This window comes from Coregonus lavaretus, assembly GCF_964263955.1.
Source record: "Coregonus lavaretus genome assembly, chromosome: 6".
NCBI lineage: Eukaryota > Metazoa > Chordata > Actinopteri > Salmoniformes > Salmonidae > Coregonus > Coregonus lavaretus.
This window is the reverse complement of record NC_139993.1, coordinates 39,775,930-39,795,239: the sequence shown is the minus strand read 5'-3', so window position 1 is coordinate 39,795,239 and position 19,310 is coordinate 39,775,930. Positions and strand designations below refer to the sequence as shown.

The following is a 19,310-nucleotide window of genomic DNA, read 5'->3' as shown; positions in this document are numbered from 1 at the left end:
AGTGGGCCAAAATCCCTGCTGCAGTGTGTGCAAACCTGGTCAAGACCTACAGGAAACGTATGATCTCTGTAATTGCAAACAAAGGTTTCTGTACCAAATATTAAGTTCTGCTTTTCTGATGTATCAAATACTTACAGTGGGGGAAAAAAGTATTTAGTCAGCCACCAATTGTGCAAGTTCTCCCACTTAAAAAGATGAGAGAGGCCTGTAATTTTCATCATAGGTACACGTCAACTATGACAGACAAAATGAGGAAAAAAATCCAGAAAATCACATTGTAGGATTTTTAATGAATTTATTTGCAAATTATGGTGGAAAATAAGTATTTGGTCAATAACAAAAGTTTCTCAATACTTTGTTATATACCCTTTGTTGGCAATGACACAGGTCAAACGTTTTCTGTAAGTCTTCACAAGGTTTTCACACACTGTTGCTGGTATTTTGGCCCATTCCTCCATGCAGATCTCCTCTAGAGCAGTGATGTTTTGGGGCTGTCGCTGGGCAACACGGACTTTCAACTCCCTCCAAAGAGTTTCTATGGGGTTGAGATCTGGAGACTGGCTAGGCCACTCCAGGACCTTGAAATGCTTCTTACGAAGCCACTCCTTCGTTGCCCGGGCGGTGTGTTTGGGATCAATGTCATGCTGAAAGACCCAGCCACGTTTCATCTTCAATGCCCTTGCTGATGGAAGGAGGTTTTCACTCAAAATCTCACGATACATGGCCCCATTCATTCTTTCCTTTACATGGATCAGTCGTCCTGGTCCCTTTGCAGAAAAACAGCCCCAAAGCATGATGTTTCCACCCCCATGCTTCACAGTAGGTATGGTGTTCTTTGGATGCAACTCAGCATTCTTTGTCCTCCAAACACGACGAGTTGAGTTTTTACCAAAAAGTTATATTTTGGTTTCATCTGACCATATGACATTCTCCCAATCCTCTTCTGGATCATCCAAATGCACTCTAGCAAACTTCAGACGGGCCTGGACATGTACTGGCTTAAGCAGGGGGACACGTCTGGCACTGCAGGATTTGAGTCCCTGGCGACGTAGTGTGTTACTGATGGTAGGCTTTGTTACTTTGGTCCCAGCTCTCTGCAGGTCATTCACTAGGTCCCCCCGTGTGGTTCTGGGATTTTTGCTCACCGTTCTTGTGATCATTTTGACCCCACGGGGTGAGATCTTACGTGGAGCCCCAGATCGAGGGAGATTATCAGTGGTCTTGTATGTCTTCCATTTCCTAAGAATTGCTCCCACAGTTGATTTCTTCAAACCAAGCTGCTTACCTATTGCAGATTCAGTCTTCCCAGCCTGGTGCAGGTCTACAATTTTGTTTCTGGTGTCCTTTGACAGCTCTTTGGTCTTGGCCATAGTGGAGTTTGGAGTGTGACTGTTTGAGGTTGTGGACAGGTGTCTTTATACTGATAACAAGTTCAAACAGGTGCCATTAATACAGGTAACGAGTGGAGGACAGAGGAGCCTCTTAAAGAAGAAGTTACAGGTCTGTGAGAGCCAGAAATCTTGCTTGCTTGTAGGTGACCAAATACTTATTTTCCACCATAATTTGCAAATAAATTCATAAAAAATCCTACAATGTGATTTTCTGGATTTTTTTTCTTCTCAATTTGTCTGTCATAGTTGACGTGTACCTATGATGAAAATTACAGGCCTCTCTTGTCTTTTTAAGTGGGAGAACTTGCACAATTGGTGGCTGACTAAATACTTTTTTTTCCCACTGTATGTCATGCAATAAAATGCAAATTAATTACTTAAAAATCATACAATGTGATTTTCTGGATTTTTATTTTAGATTCCGTCTCTCACAGTTGAAGTGTACCTCTACATGCTTTGTAAGTAGGAAAACCTGCAAAATCAGCAGTGTATCAAATACTTGTTCTCCCCACTGTATGTCAGGAGCGCCAGTGCCATAGTTACCGAGAGGTAAATATATACCAGGCGGTGTCAGAGGAAGGCCCTAAAAATCGTCAAAGACTCCAGCCACCCAAATCATAGATTGTTCTCTCTGCTACCTCTGGTACCGATGCACCAAGTCTGGAACCAACAGGACCCTGAACAGCTTCTACCCCCAAGCTATAAGACTGCTAAATAGGTAGTTAAATAGTTCACCAATAGCTACCCGGAATATCTGCATTGACCCTTTTTGCACTAACTCTTTTGACTCATCACATACGCTGCTGTTACTGTTTATTATTTATCCTGTTGCCTAGTCACTTTACCCCTACGTATATGTGCATATCTACCTCAATTACCTTTTACCCCTGCACATCGACTCAGTAGTGGTACCCCGTGTATATAGCCAACTTATCATTACTCATTGTGTATTTATTCCTTGTGTTATTATTTTTCTATTTATTCCTTGTGTTATTATTTTCATATTTATTCCTTGTGTTATTATTTTTCAATTTATTCCTCGTGTTATTCTTTTTAAATGTACCATTTTTTCTACTATTTCTCTATTTTTTTTCTCTGCATTGTTGGGAAGGGCCCGTAAGTCAACATTTCACTGTTAGTCTACACCTGTTGTTTACGAATCATGTGACAAATAAACATTTTATTTTATTTGTAACGAGATGGTGTAGGAATTGCATAGGGATCAATCTAATACAAGGAAATGCCCTGTTAAACGCGGTCCCTTAATTGCAATGATAACGGCCCAGCACGCAATCCCTCATCTCAACCTGATCAGCACCGCGACAGGCAGTAATGGTTGTTCTGTCACTGTGCCACATAAACAATGATCAGCCCAAGGATGGATTGAAGACACATCATAGTGAATAGAGGTAGAGAGTAACTGGTTTAAGGAAGGACTGATTGAATTATACAACAGGCTTGTTCACAATACATACATATAATTCAATCCAATCACAGTGAAGCTTCAGGGGCGCTTAGATCACAGTAACAATCATATTATAAGTACTGTTCATAAACACTGAAATCCAATGCAGATTTCATTGGAAGACAACATAACCAGAGCTGCAGCCACTGTCCGGTCAGTATATTTACTCTGTGTTAAAACAGGACTAAAGGAGCCAGAGGAACACTGGTGTTGGCAGTGACAAACAGACCCAGTGCCACTGGCCCTGAATGTGAATAGTGAGCACACAGCACTGGGCCAGGGGTCTGCTATGTTCTGCTCTGCCCAGCTCAGCTGCTCTCCATCTCTCCCCTGGGGCCAACTGGCCGACAGCCACGGATATTATCAGCCAAGCACTTTCATTTCCCCTGGCCTTCCCCTTTATCCATGGGATCTGCCTGGAAGACCAGAGGGAGGGAGAGGGAGCACAAAATGGCTGCTGCTGCGCTCCCTAGCAGATGTATGCATTGCAACACACTGAGAGAAAGAGAAACTGGCTTTCTAAACCAGAACAATGCAGTCCAAACACACCCTTCAGTTGGACATGAGATACTGTTACTGTTTATTCTAAACTACAATTGATTGATTGATCTGCTTTGCCAAACGTGCCATGTGCATACAGTGTGCTGCTCACCAGGGGCGATGTTATAGGGAACCTCAGCTCTATGTACTGCATTCATGAAGGGGTTCAAATATGTCAACGACCATGCTTTGCGAACACACAAGGTGAGGCTTATATCTGACTGCTCTGATGTGTTTAGTCAAGCAGAGTTCCTATGTTCCTCCTCCCATTAAAAATAACCACAGTTACAGTATGTGTAGTTATATTGTCCCTCACAGTGTCACTGAGGTAAGCGATGTCCCTCTGTAAATGAAAGATGTTTTCTGAAACATAGCTGGTAAAGACATTGGTTCAGGTACTGAGAGTCGTGACTGTTTAAGAATGGTTGACTATTTGCTTCCGTTTGTGTTCTCTTTGTTGTGTTGTCCTTGAACGAGACCCCGGAGACCGCGGACCACCTTGTATCCATAGCAATAGAGATTGTACCCGGAAAAACCCAGATCATTCCTCTCCCGGAGCGGTGCATTTTGGGAATTCTGGAGGGGAGGAAATGTTCCATTTCTCTGGGATGGTCATAATTATAGATGGTGGATAAATTAATATGTCTCACTCAGGCTGTTTACCATTTAAACAAATTTGTCAGTTCCGGTCTGCTTAACGGGGTGGCTCTCCCATAGGCACCAAAGCATTAGCATCTGGTTCTGGTCTGCTTAGTTCATTGACTGTATATGAACCAGAATAAATTTGGGAGTGGGATGTTTCGCTTCCTCTTCCGTCTCTGGTCCTAATTACATTAGCGGTATTGACATTGCAAAGGGCGGATCTGTCTCAGCAAAGGAACTCTGTTTAGAATCCTAAAAGATTCCAGAAGAAAAAGTGAAAGATTTCATCCCAGCCTCGGAGTGAAAGCCTCGTCCAAACAGACCAGGGGCTGGCTATCCAGCTCGACTCCAATCATTTTCTAAGTAAAGAAAACATTCCTTTGATGTTGAGAAAGCAGCAGAGTGCTCCCACTCCGCCTCAGACGGATCTAGTTAATGCATTCGAGCAGAGCTCACCACCAAGCAGCCTGCATCTGCATGCAACAGCCTGCATCCTCCATCACAGATCAAAGACGTCAGTGTCTCTGAGAGATTAACAGTGGCCAAAGCCCCACAGAATAATGGCCTTGCCTGCCCTTCTGCCCACAACTACACTAGCATTAAGCCAACAGCAGAGTGGAACCACATTGTCATCAAACAACAGCCAAACACCACTGCACCACTGCAGATTCACCACGACCAAGCAATAACTCATCGTAGCACAACTATCATGACATCATGGGAGGACCAGGCCAACCTGACACAGGGTATTATTGTAGGATTAGGAGAAAACTGTTAATCTTGCTCAGAAAATAAAGATAGATACACTGTAGATAGACACAGAGAAAGATGCGATAGAGAATGAGAGACAGAGAATGAGAGACAGAGAGAGAGAGAGAGAGAGAGAGAGAGAGAGAGAGAGAGAGAGAGAGAGAGAGAGAGAGAGAGAGAGAGAGAGAGAGAGAGAGAGAGAGAGAGAGAGAGAGAGAGAGAGAGAGAGAGAGAGAGAGAGAGAGAGAGAGAGAGAGAGAGAGATCTGTGATTCAATACTATCTAACATCCTGACACAGCGGAGTGTAGCTTTTCTGCATATCTCTCTTTGGGAATCATGGAAAGTAACTCAGTGACATAGGCTGAGTCATGATGCAGCTTTACGTATACATGCATACAGCACATACCTACAGTATGCTGGGGTCGAATTAGCTCAAAAGAGGATGGACGCAAACCTCAGTCGAAACCCCTTCTCTCAGTCTACCCTTTGTATCCCCCACACCACCATATTGGACTACCAGTCTAGTCCTACCTGTACATCTGTTTCTACCATATTACCCTGTTCTCTATCTGTCTAACCATCAGTCTCTACTCTAGCTGACATGTATAACCTCCCATCCCCAGCCACCCCCAGTGTTATCTCACAGTGCCTCTCCCCTGTTCTCCTGTTCAGCTTCCGTGTGATCCCACAGCACAATCTGCTTCCCACAGCAGACGGAGAGATGGAGAGAGAGAGGAGAGAGAGGAGAGGCAAATGGGTAAATCCTCCTGAGCTCTCTCAGGATGCCCCTTCCGGCTCCATTCTGTGTGTCTGTGTGTGTGTGTGTGTGAAATGAGAGCACAGAGAGGATGGCCTACATTAAGCTTCTGTAAGTGAACTTTAGGAGTGCTGACAGTATGGGGAAGAATGGACCGATTCTATCAATGCAAAACTCCATAGAGTCCCGGTCTCACATGCGTACACACGTACACACACACACACACCTTTACATGCTCACACACACATTCAGTGTGACAACAATTTGTGGGAATCTGTCGACAGCACGTACCAGCTGTATCCAAATCTAACCTTTGGCTTTGATGGAGTGCAGCAGAGTAAAGTAGTGAAACACAAGGCTCTTGCTTTCCAGCAGTCACACTTCACTGAGATACAACTCATTATGAAAATCAGCTTCCAGGGACTTAGCTATGGGAAATAAGCGTGATCAGTGCTCGCTGTGTGTTGTATGAGTCACATTAAGCCACAAACCATACTCATGAATTCTCATTGAATTCTTATTTAACTGTCATCATCACAGTTCATCTAATTTAAAGGTGAAACCTTTACCCTGCTTGTTCACTGCTTTCCCTGTTGAAGGGATTTGTAACCACTTGCAGAGATAACTATGTTCACTCCTCAGTGCTCTCACTAGACGTGTAGCATGCTGCATCAAACTCCCTTATCCTTCAAATGACATTGAACAGATTTCTTCTTCACCAAAAGGTAACAGTCGTTATAATAGAATATTATACTTCATCTAGCAATATTCTAGCTTCTCTCTCTATCTTTCCTGCGCTGTCGCTCTCCTTGCACTTTAAATGCCCCCTGGTTGAGCTGTGTTGTGGAGGAAGTTTTTACCGTCCTCTTCTGAAGAGCTCAGGCAGACTGCTGAAGCACAGCAATTACCAGCAGACAGACAAGTGTCATTTACCTGCTCCACAGATCTTAGAGCCACTGTCTGAACCAGGGATCAGTGCTTATCTCTCCTCTCTTCTCTCTCACTCCCTCTCTTCTCTCTCGCTCTCCTTGTTCTCTCTCGCTCTCTTTCTAATGATCTGAATAGAAGAGACTGGCTGAACGAGCAATTTGCAATCAGCTTCAAACCTTTTCACCTTTTGACACCTCTATTCTGGTGAAGTTGCTTTCGCAAAGCCAGCTCTTACAAAGAGAAAGTCAGTGTGTTTATATGTATGTGTACACAACAATTCATCCTTTGTATTGCAGTAGTGCTGGTGTACAGCAATGAGCCAGTTCTACCACAGAGCATACAATAACAATTCAACTTTAAGTAATTGAAAACAAAATGACGTCCACAAATTAAATCAATCAGTATCCTACACTGAGGTTAAACCCACACTTTTTTTGTTGATGTGTTATTGCACTGTCAGCGGTTGACAGCCTGTTCTTCTGACCATTTGCATATAGCAGAAAATAACATCACAAGGGGAAGGTATAGATATGGATCCATCTGAGAGAGAGGAAAAGGCTGCTGACGCAACCACAACATACTGTATTGTAGAGGACTTGTGACACAGACAGGTTTCAACATTAGTCTCTGACATAAGCAGCAGTCTCATCTACAAGGAGTCTGATTGGCTGAGGTAGGAGAGAGTATGAGGAGGGAGAGGATAATCGATAGGCAGATGAGGAAAAGGAGGGGAGAGAGGAATTCAAAAGGAATGAAAGAGGGGGGTTCTGACTCACCGGTAAAGTCTTCATCTCCAGATCCTTGACATCCATCCTCATCGTCACACTCTCCGCTGGCCTCTCCTCTCGCCCCACTGCCCGTCTCCACCCACGCCCCCCAGTCTGTCGCCCAGCCCATCTGACCCTGCATCTCCTGCAACACACACACAGGTCAGAGGTCAATTGGGGTAATCCTATCTGAAAATAAGCCACATCAAATTCTGCACTGTTCCACTGTTCAAAACAAACATGATTTAATGGACAGATGAATGCTAGAGCACATAATACATATTAGTCTATTTACACTATTGTAAACCAGTTAATATTTACATAGGACACATGTGCATATACATCAGTAATAAAATAGCCCTGTGTCAGTGAGTGTAGTACACCCCCTTCCCCCCCAAACAATGATGCGAAATCAAGAGGAAAAACACCAATGATAACATATCATCACATTAGTAGACACTAGACAGATCCAAGATTTTAGCTTTGATGTTCTCCCCGTTCCAGCATTATTACATCTGACTACAGGCATGTGATGAGCCAGTCTTCCGCAACAGAACATTGTGCTTGTCTGCATAATGGGATCTTGAGAACAACGCATTTGACACAAATGAATAAAGTATTGAAAATACACTTGTCCTCTGGGAATGGGAAGATTCACTTTTGCACACAACACAGATCAAATTTACAAAAACAAATGAGGGGTTTCGTGTTGAACAAAATGTGACGATAAACAACTATAGCCCAGTGTGCATTGTTCCAAATGTTGGTTCATCTGACAAGTGGGTAACACTTTACTTGACACTCAGTGTAATAATATGTCATAAATATGTTTAAAAAGCATCTAGACATTAGATCACATTTCTTTTAGACTAACATTTCATTTTCAACAGCGGAGATTTGTATAAAACTTGCTGTCTGTCTCTCCGACATTTGCAATTTATTATTATTATATTATTATTTGCAACATTGTTTCAATATTCAAATTCGATCTCCTGCTGTCCCATAGTATTGAACGTGTCGGGAGTCGGGACGAGACAGAAAGGCAGGCAGCGTTTCTCAGCCAGTCGAAATCATGAATCAGCTGGCATCATTTTTATGGATATATACAAAGAAATGTAAATAGAAAAAAGGTGCAGCTAGTTTGCAGTCTTTCCAGCTTCAGTTTGAAGTGATTGTGTTAGCTGTGTTGTTGGCTAGCTCCTTTGAACAACAGTGTCCTGACGAGTGAGCACATTTTCTATGCCAGGCGAAATCACGCCTCATTAGCTCATTGTTATGGATGTATCCAAATAAAGGTCTCTAGAAAACAGCTTAAACAAATGCAAACGCAGCTACTTTGCTGTTATTAGCCATAGTTGGCTAGCTAGCAAGCAAGGGATAAGAACGTTGCCAGCCAGTATGGCAATGGAAGATTTAGAACGAACGACTGAACATAGATACAGAACAAAAAGACTGAACGACTGGGTCATGTCTCTAGCAACCGAACCGATAGAACGAACGAGCCGGCTTGGGTAGCAACCCTAGATTTGTGTCGGGATATATCTTGTGGAAGGATGAAATAGTATGAATAAATTAATCAAATAACGTTTTTAATGAAAATATGTCAATCATTATTTGAATATGTTGGTAACCCATTGCATAAAAGTGATAATGCCCTCAAAGCCGATGTTTGGAGGATATATTGGCTGAGGAGTATTTCTGTCAATAATAAAGCCCTTTTGTGGGGAAAACCTAATTCTGATAGGTTAGGCCTGGCTCCCCAGTGGGTGGGCCTGGCTGCCAAGTGGGTGGGCCTATGCCCTCCAAGGCCCACCCATTGCTGCACCCCTGCCCAGTCATGTGAAAGCCATAGATTAGGACCTAATGAATTTATTTAAATTGACTGATTTCCTTATAAATCGTATAAATTGTTGCGTGTTGCGTTTATATTTTTGTTCAGTATATATTCTATAGCAAAAAGGGCTCACTATTGATGTTGCTGCCTCTGGGGCTGTTATTATAGGAGAAGAGCAGATGGGGCGACGATACAACACTTTTGGGGAGACGATACATTTACATTTACGTCATTTAGCAGACGCTCTTATCCAGAGCGACTTACAAATTGGTGCATTCACCTTATAGTAGCCAGTGGAATAACCACTTTACAATATGTTTTTTTTTTTTTTGGGGGGGGGGGTAAGGGGGGGTAGAATGATTACTTTATCATATCCCAGGTATTCCTTAAAGAGGTGGGGTTTCAAGTGTCTCCGGAAGGTGGTGAGTGACTCCGCTGTCCTGGCGTCGTGAGGGAGCTTGTTCCACCATTGGGGTGCCAGAGCAGCGAACAGTTTTGACTGGGCTGAGCGGGAACTGTGCTTCCGCAGAGGTAGGGGGGCCAGCAGGCCAGAGGTGGATGAACGCAATGCCCTCGTTTGGGTGTAGGGACTGATCAGAGCCTGAAGGTACGGAGGTGCCGTTCCCCTCACAGCTCTGTAGGCAAGCACCATGGTCTTGTAGCAGATGCGAGCTTCAACTGGAAGCCAGTGGAGTGTGCGGAGGAGCGGGGTGACATGAGAGAACTTGGGAAGGTTGAACACCAGACGGGCTGCGGCATTCTGGATGAGTTGTAGGGGTTTAATGGCACAGGCAGGGAGCCCAGCCAACAGCGAGTTGCAGTAATCCAGACGGGAGATGACAAGTGCCTGGATTAGGACCTGTGCCGCTTCCTGTGTAAGGCAGGGTCATACTCTCTGAATGTTGTAGAGCAGGAACCTACAGGATCGGGTCACCGCCTTGATGTTAGCAGAGAACGACAGGGTGTTGTCCAGGGTCACGCCAAGGCTCTTCGCACTCTGGGAGGAGGACACAACGGAGTTGTCAACCGTGATGGCGAGATCATGGAACGGGCAGTCCTTCCCCGGGAGGAAGAGCAGCTCCGTCTTGCCGAGGTTCAGCTTGAGGTGGTGATCCGTCATCCACACTGATATGTCTGCCAGACATGCAGAGATGCGATTCACCAACATACGATACAACACTTTTGCACTGCCCAAATGTGACTCACAGACTGGGGACTCCAATTTGATATGTTTTAAAACTAATGCTGTTAGTTCATTAGAAATAATAATTTGGATTCACATACTGTACATTAGGCTGATTTCATAAGAGTGCTTTGCATTTCCCATTGAGAGGATGGAACTGACAATGGTATACAGTCCACTAACTCAGGGTTTCCCAAACTCGTTCCTGGGGCCCCCCCTTGGTGAACGTTTTGGTTTTTGCTCTAGCACTACACAGCTGATTCAAATAATCAAAGCTTGATGATGAGTTGGTTATTTGAATCAGCTGTGTAGTCCTTAGGTATAAACCAAAACGTGCACCCAGGGGTGGCCCCAGGACAGAGTTTGGGAAACCCTGCACTATCTTACTGATTGATGATTACATCACACAGGTTAAGTGATTAGGAGCCAATTCATGTATCTCAAAGTATTCAAGTAGATTTATTTGTTTATTATTATTTGTCCTTCATTGTACCAAATGAGACCCTGCTCCTCCCTGCCCCCTCCTCTGCCCCCTCCTATGCCCCCCAGAGTCCCACTACATGGAGACCCTGTGAGGTGCTATAAGCACATTAACCTTGCGTAATATCATTACATTTCCACAAATGAAAAGTCTAATTTAATAGCCATATTCATGAGTTCACGGAGAAAAGCAATTGGCTGCAGTTCACGTTGTGTGGAGAAATAGCTAGCTTGCGAAGGAGTTGAAAAAAGACAATTAAATGTCCCCGGCTGTGTCGTAGGCCTAATCAACTCAGAGGGCTCTCCTATTATCAATGGCATTAAACCAATTAAATGTTGTGTAAGAGAGGAACCATGGCAATGCAGCCACGACTGATTGTCATCTACCTATGTGGCTACATGCATATTTTCCACTGACTGACATGTTCCAGGTGATTGTCTTTTATGAACAGTGCTTTTAATTGCACTGCTCTGTTGGAAATCACTCAAAATCTAAATGTGAGCATATTGTACTTTCTTGTAGAGTCCTTGAAAGGGTCTTAGAAACACAAAAGACTTGGATTAATAGCAAGACGGGGAAAAAAACACTGGATCTCCTCGGGCAGTCTGAACATCTATTCAACGAGCCACACAGTACCCCAGAGACAATGAAAAACCACATATACCAGCACGGTGACAGCTCAGATATCACTGTTCAAATAGTAGGCCACATCAGATAATTGATTCATTCTATACTATATGACACCACCTCCCGAGAAACACTTTGCAATGGTAGAGGCCTACAAATTCCTTATCCAATCACACCTAGCTTTACCCATTTATTATTCACTTTTCTATGACATGTATATTTCTCTTTGTCCCTATATTCATATTTTTTTCTCCAACTCTACCATTCTCCAGATCCTCCTCTTCTGGTTGTATTCTAATGTTTAATTTACATTTTAGTCATTTAGCAGACGCTCTTAGCCAGAGCGACTTACAGTTAGTGAGTGCGTACATTTTCATACTGGTCCCCCGTGGGAATCGAACATACAACCCTGGCGTTGCAAGCGCCATGCTCTACCAACTGAGCTACACAGGACTAATGTGTCTCCTCTCAGATTAATATTGAATTATGCTAACTGGGACAACTGGTACTAGAACTAGACCTTGTAATGACACATGTAGGATTCCCTGCTTAATTCATAGAGCAGGCAGGCATCCAGCGGTGGCCATGTTTAAACCATGTCTCTTGCACTGTGCCGTGTTCACAGAATCACAGCCGCATCAAACTTTCTAATTGCATGACAGCATCCCAATCCCACTCTCCTTGCCCTTAATTGTGCCCGTTGTGTATGTGTCTGTGTCTATGTCTGTGTGTGTGTGGGCTTGTATTACTATCCTTGTGGGTACCGGAAACCCCCGAAAGTCCCTACAAGGATAGTAAAACAAGGAAAATTCTCCCTCATGGAGAAATGTCCTATGTCCCCACGAGGACAAAGGTTATTTTATTCTTAGGGGTTAGGTTTAGGATTAGTTGTTAGGGAAAGTGTGTGTGTGTGTGAGAGAGAGAGAGAGAGAGAGAGAGAGAGAGAGAGAGAGAGAGAGAGAGAGAGAGAGAGAGAGAGAGAGAGAGAGAGAGAGAGAGAGAGAGAGAGAGAGAGAGAGAGAGAGAGAGAGAGAGAGAGAGAGAGAGAGAGAGAGAGAGAGAGAGAGAGAGAGAGAGAGAGAGAGACTGCATGTGGGATTATACACATCTATATATTTGTGTTAGGAGAACATTAAGCCTTTGCAGTGCCATTCATTGACTTCCTGTGTCTGTGATTGCTTCTTAATGAGCTTTTTTGTAGGATGGATGTTCTTCATAAAGAACAGTGTTAGCTAATTGAAACCTCTGCTAGTCTTTTCATGAAGAATGACAGAAAAAGCTCTCTCTACAACCATCCTAGAGGGAGTCAAGAAACCTAGTGGTGGGGGCTTTTCTTATACCTTAATGTATTTATGTGAGCGTGTGTGGTGGCTCACTCTCCTATGGTGCTATTCAAGGCTCATGGGTCTCATGGGTATTGAAGTAACATTTAAACAGGCAAAAAATGACATATTGTCATGCACAGAAATACATCTATCTTATAAATCTTAATAACATTACTAAAAGCTGATATATAAATCATTTATGAGAAACTCTACAGGGCACGGGGAGCATGCACATTACTTGATCGTAGAAGATCAATCTAATGCATAAATGATCATATTAAAAAAAGAGAACTGTGTAAACGCATTGAGCCTCAACCTCATTTTGCCGAGGATGCTTTTCCATGATGCTAATTCCACATGATTAATTGACCGAACAACTGGGATAAACAGTCAAGAACGGATTACAACTGCATATTGTTTTCTGCTCTGTTTTGCTAAGCTCTCTCCTCTTTCTTTCTTTCTTTCTTTCTTTCTTTCTTTCTTTCTTTCTTTCTTTCTTTCTTTCTTTCTTTCTTTCTCTCATCCTTTCTTTCTCTCATCCTTTCTTTCTCTCATCCTTTCTTTCTCTCATCCTTTCTTTCTCTCATCCTTTCTTTCTCTCTCTCTGTCTTTTTCTCTACATGTTGTTATGTCAGGATCTTACGCTGTACTGTGATAGACACATTACTAGGCCAACATAATATTTTAAGACAGGTGTTGCAATGTTATGAAAACCCATAGTGTATTTCCTGTATTAGTCACAACTTTCTGGTCCAGACTGGGTCAAAAGGAAACCAAAGAAACGTCAGCCAGATCAGGCCTCAACCTCAACCTCATCAGAGAAGATACCCCAAAAAAAATGTACGCACGCATGACTGTAAGTCGCTTTGGATAAAAGCGTCTGCTAAATGGCATATAAATATAAAAAAAGATATCGCAGCAAATAAAGCCAGGCTTTCTGAAATCCAGTGAGGATTTTCTATTATTTCACAGCGGAGGAAGTTTGAAATGAACTCCAAAAAGGAAGATTAATGCCCTCCTCAGGAAATCGAATGAAATGATTATTTGGGGTTGAAGATTGGTGCAAAATCACACACTGGGAAAATCTTCTCTTACATGTGAGATGTTAGTTATAGAGGTGAGCAGGGTCCCAGTCAGGGTTAGAAAAAGAAGCACACTGACAATATGGCTGTGAACGTTGTGAATGTTCTCTCTCCCCTTAGGTAGAGTGGCCATAAAACCCATGTAATCCTGTAAATCCCTGTTCTTTTTCACATTGAGCATTTAGCCACCCCAAAGTGCTTACATTGACTCCTCAGGTTTCTACTCCCCTCCCCACCTCTCTGATAGACTTTCCCAGCCTCTGGCTGCTTTGAACCGACAGGCTGCTCTGTTCGGGCCAGGCCCACAGAAACTAACTCAGCCACGTCTGCTTTTAATGGAGTAATAAGAGACAGAAGTGAAATGGCTCCCAGAGGGCCAGATGAGCTGTGTGCCTCTCTTCTCTCTACCCAATCCCCTACCAGAAACAGCTGGAACAATGGGCTGGCCACCAAGAATCCCTTTTTTAGCACTCCTCGCTAACAGCCGATATGATCGCTTATCGCATCAGGCTGGGGTGATAACAGGGGAAATCCTTACTCTCACACCAAGCATGGGAGACAATCTGATCTGATGGCTTTACAGGGCATACTCTGCTTCAAACTGGCTACAGATAACATAATTTATATAAACAATGGTCTCAACCAGAAAATTTTAATTTTAAGAGTGAATAAAGTTGGCTAAAGATTAAAATATTAATCTGTATAACACTGTGTGACCCATTTTAGATTAAGATAAGTTATTTTGGGCACACACTGTTAGGACACTTCTAACAAAGCAAGACAACATAATAACTCCGTGAGACAGACCAGACAACAGTTAAAGAGAGAAAGGAAAACTGACTCAGCACAACAGGACTCAGCGGGCCTAGTAGCCTTTCAGCTCCACAAAGGTCAGAACAGAGTTCCTGGCAGCCCAGTCTGCACATAGCCTCTCAGGAGAGTCTGAGGGGAAAATTAGCTTTGGCTTCTCATTGAGGGAACGTTCAGGTTAAACAAATTTACATGACAAAAGACTGACTTCAATGCATCTCCTCTGAATCTGCTGACCTGTTGAATTGCTCCACCATTCCTGAGGTTGAAGACCTCAAAAAATACTCACTGTTAGTCTGTAAGTGTGTCTACCGGGGATGTGTGGAATGAATGAGGCAGCAGATTGAAGGACCCACCTCCAGTTCTAAGCACACACCTGGCATCTTATCTTGGCCTAAAGTGCCAGTAGCTAGCTAAAACATCATTATTTGAACTTGTAGACTTGGAGGTGTAGGGAGTGACAGAAGGCGATGGCCTGAAAACATATTATGAAACCGACATACTGCAACTCCTAGGCAATGTCTGTCCTCCCGTTGCCAGGGGCCAGATTTCCCCAGCTGTGAAATCGCTGGCACTTCCGTGGGCACCCAGCCATTAAGAGCACTGGGTTCGCATCTATCAGAGGGACAGGGCTGTTTGCTCAAGGCCTCCAAGACACCACCAATTACCACAAACACATACATCAGGGGAGGGGCGAGGAGGAGAGGAGGCTGGGGCCAGACAGGATTAGAATAGAACTGCCTGGATAAAACATACAGTACATTGTGTGACCCCTCCTTCCTGCCTCGCTGACCCCGCAGGCTCCTCCTCCATGATGCTTTGCATTGAGCTCGTTTATCTATGATGCATTAGTGGGTTATTTTATTCCATTCTCATAGTGAATGTCCCAGTGAACGCCTGTGATGGGTCCACCAGGACAGTTTATTCAGATTTGTCTGGCATGTCCACATGTCTGTGAGCCAGCTGTCTGGCTGTTCCTCTCTCTCAGGCCTCCAGGGACCCACGTCTGAATCCACTCCAATGGCGTGATTTGTACCGAACGCCAAGCAATAAAAAAAGACACATATATATTTTTAATAACACACAAATCTAGGCCATTTCCCACAACTGTTGGGAACAGCATCTAAGTGGAAAGGATGTGTCAGAATGGTATGTGACTGACATGTTGGTGTCATCAGTGGTCATGTTTACAGTCAGATGTCAAAGTGAAGCAGAAACAGTGTTAGTGAGACGTACCTGTTTGAACTGTTCTAGTTTGTCTCTAGCTGCCACTAGGATGGGGTCGATGCTGCGGACCTTAATCTCTGGGTTGTTTTTCTGGGCCTGAAGGCCGTTCCCCACAACACGGCCCACATAACTGAGGAGGGAAGAGAGAGGAGAGAGAATGGAGAGTTTAATACAAACAGTTCTGTAGCACAATGACTTGAGAATATTAATATATTGTTGATGAAAGTAACACATTAAAGTATTTGTGTGAGAGAGTGTACAGGTAATGACAGAGTAAACCTTTTCAATTTCGTGTTTGAATAGCCTAGCTCCCTAGCCATTCAGAACAATGGCAAATATTTCTGCTCAGCACCGTGGTCTGCATGTCGTGAGATCCGTCCACCCACCCCTGAACTTGCCTACACAGACAGCCATTCCCCTAGCCCAGGACTCTCCAACCCTGGTCCTGGAGAGCTACTGTCTTGTAGATTTTCACTCCAACCCTAATTTAGCACACCTGATTCGAATAATTAGCTGGTTGATAAAGTGAATCAGGATAGTTACAACTGGGGTTGGAGTGAAAACATACATGATGGTAGCTCTCCAGGAACAGGGTTGGAGAGCCCTGCCCTAGCCTGATATAAAGAAATTAACTATGCCCCTTTTTAACATAAAATGTTCTCTCATCATAAGAACTGCTGGGCATATGATTCAGCCTCAGAGCCCAGCTCTTCCTTGAAGCTGGCCTGGAGTGATGAGTTGTGCTGTCTGACCCAGCCAGGCCGCCACTGGGATCAATGGCGTTTAGACGGCCTTCCTCACTGACATAAATGATTCATTAGGAAGTCAAACAGCTGGAGCGGGTTGGTGAAAAGAGGAGGCATGACTGCAAATCCAGTTATTGAGCGACCTCACAGCCAGTGAGAGAGGAGAGGAAAGGGCGGATGGCTGTTTATCAGGAATAATGAGAGGAGAGGAGGAGAGGAGGAGACCAGTAGCCTCCTCATTAGAACCCAGTGTCAGGGTAAACACGTCAGATGTGTCAGAGGCAGACACACCACAGGACTCGGTAATGATAGATTTGCATTTTTGTTATTCCACTAATTACAACGAAGAGGGGGTGAGATGAGACACAACAAAGGACACAGTGTCAACCATAGGGATCGAAGAGCCTGGGATGCCTCTCTCCATCTCTCTTATCCATTTCTCTCTTTCATGTATATTTGTCGTGCCACCTCTTCATCTCAGTAGAGGAGGGTCAGTGGTTGAGGTAATCGGAGGGTATTGTGATCAGTAGTTACAGTAAAATCCTTTGTATCTGCTTGTCTCAGCAATTCAGTTGATCAATAGGTCAAGTTAAAGATGAAATGTTAAATTGGTTAAGATACTGAAATAGATTGACCCTAGATTACCTATTGGAGTCCTATTGAAGGCCATCTGGGGTCAATCTCAAAAATCTATTGAGAAGCTTAAACATACAGTGCCCCTTGGCGTTTTTCCAATTTTGTTGAATAAAATGTAATTTAAATGGATTTTTATTTGGATTTCATGTAATGGACATACACAAAATAGTCCAAATTGGTGAAGTGAAATGAAAAGAAATTACTTAATGGTGCATAAATAACGGAAAAGTGGTGCACGCATATGTATTTACCCCTTTGCTATGAAGCCCCTAAATTAGATATGGTGCAACCAATTACCTTCAGAAGTCACATAATTAGTTAAATAAAGTCCACCTGTGTGCAATCTAAGTGTCACATGATCTCAGTAAAGGGCATTGAAGATGAAACGTAGCTGGGTCTTTCAGCATGACAATGATCCCAAACACACCGCCCGGGCAACGAAGGAGTGGCTTCGTAAGAAGCATTTCAAGGTCCTGGAGTGGCCTAGCCAGTCTCCAGATCTCAACCCCATAGAGAATCTTTGGAGGGAGTTGAAAGTCCGTGTTGCCCAGCGACAGCCCCAAAACATCACTGCTCTAGAGGAGATCTGCATGGAGGAATGGGCCAAAATACCAGCAACAGTGTGTGAAAACCTTGTGAAGACTTATTTTCCACCATAATTTGCAAATAAATAAATTAAAAATCCTACAATGTGATTTTCTGGATTTTTTTTTCTCATTTTGTCTCATCGTGTACCTATGATGAAAATTACAGGCCTCTCTCATCTTTTTAAGTGGGAGAACTTGCACAATTGGTGGCTGACTAAATACTTTTTTCCCCCACTGTACACCTGTTCTGAAAGGCCCCAGAGTCTGCAACACCAATAAGCAAGGGGCACCACCAAGCAAGCGGCACCATGAAGACCAAGGAGCTCTCCAAACAGGTCAGGGACAAAGTTGTGGAGAAGTACAGATCAGGGTTGGGTTATAAAAAAAATATCAGAAACTTTGAACATCCCACGGAGCACCATTAAATCCATTATAAAAAAATTGAAAGAATATGGCACCACAACAAACCTGCCAAGAGAGGGCCGCCCACCAAAATTCACGGACCAGGCAAAGAGGGCATTAATCAGAGAGGCAACAAAGAGACCAAAGATAACCCTGAAGGAGATTGGAGTATCTGTCCATGGGACCACTTTAAGCCATACACTCCACAGAGCTGGGCTTTACGGAAGAGTGGCCAGAAAAAAGCCATTGCTTAAAGAAAGAAATAAGCAAACACGTTTGGTGTTCGCCAAAAGGCATGTGGGAGACTCCCCAAACATATGGAAGAAGGGTCAGATGAGACTAAAATTGAGCTTTTTGGCCATCAAGGAAAATGCTATGTCTGGCGCAAACCCAACAACTCTCAACACCATCCCCACAGTGAAGCATGGTGGTGGCAGCATCATGCTATGGGGATATTTTTCATCGGCAGGAACTGGGAAACTGGTCAGAATAAATACAGGGAAATTCTTGAGGGAAACCTGTTTCAATCTACCAGAGATTTTAGACTGGTACAGAAGTTCACCTTCCAGCAGGACAATGACCCTAAGTATACTGCTAAAGCAACACCCGAGTGGTTTAAGGGGAAACATTTAAATGTCTTGGAATGGCCTAGTCAAAGCCCAGACCTCAATCCAATTGAGAATCTGGGGTATGACTTAAAGACTGCTGTACACCAGCGGAACCCATACAACTTGAAGGAGCTGGAGCAGTTTTGCCTTGAAGAATGGGCAAAAATCCCAGTGGCTAGATGTGTGAAGTTTATAGAGATACACCCAAGAGACTTGTAGCTGTAATTGCTGCAAAAGGTGGCTCTACAAAGTCTTGACTTTGGGTGGGTGAATAGTTATGCACACTCAAGTTTTCTGTTTTTTTGTCTTATTTCTTGTTTGTTTCACAATATAAAATATATTCAAAGTGGTAGGCATGTTGTGTAAATCAAATGATACAAACCTCCCTAAAAATCAATTTTAATTACAGGTTGTAAGGCAACAAAATAGGAAAAATGCCAAGGGGTGTGAATACTTTCGCAAGCCACTGTAGCTTTCAAAACCACAAGATAGAAATACTGACAGAGAAAGACAGAGAGA

General features: G+C 43.5%; 1 protein-coding gene across 1 annotated transcript in view; it reads right to left on the bottom strand.

The window, feature by feature from the left end:
* Positions 1–19,310, bottom strand: part of gpc5b (glypican 5b) — a gene marked incomplete at its 5' end in the record, with an annotated part of 95,870 nt that overhangs the window by 19,306 nt on the left and 57,254 nt on the right. Inside the window, 2 exons of the mRNA XM_084163359.1 lie at positions 7,253–7,388; positions 15,822–15,942. Of these exons, the coding sequence (XP_084019485.1) occupies positions 7,253–7,388; positions 15,822–15,942 (257 nt within the window). The remainder of the gene's footprint in view (positions 1–7,252; positions 7,389–15,821; positions 15,943–19,310) is intronic.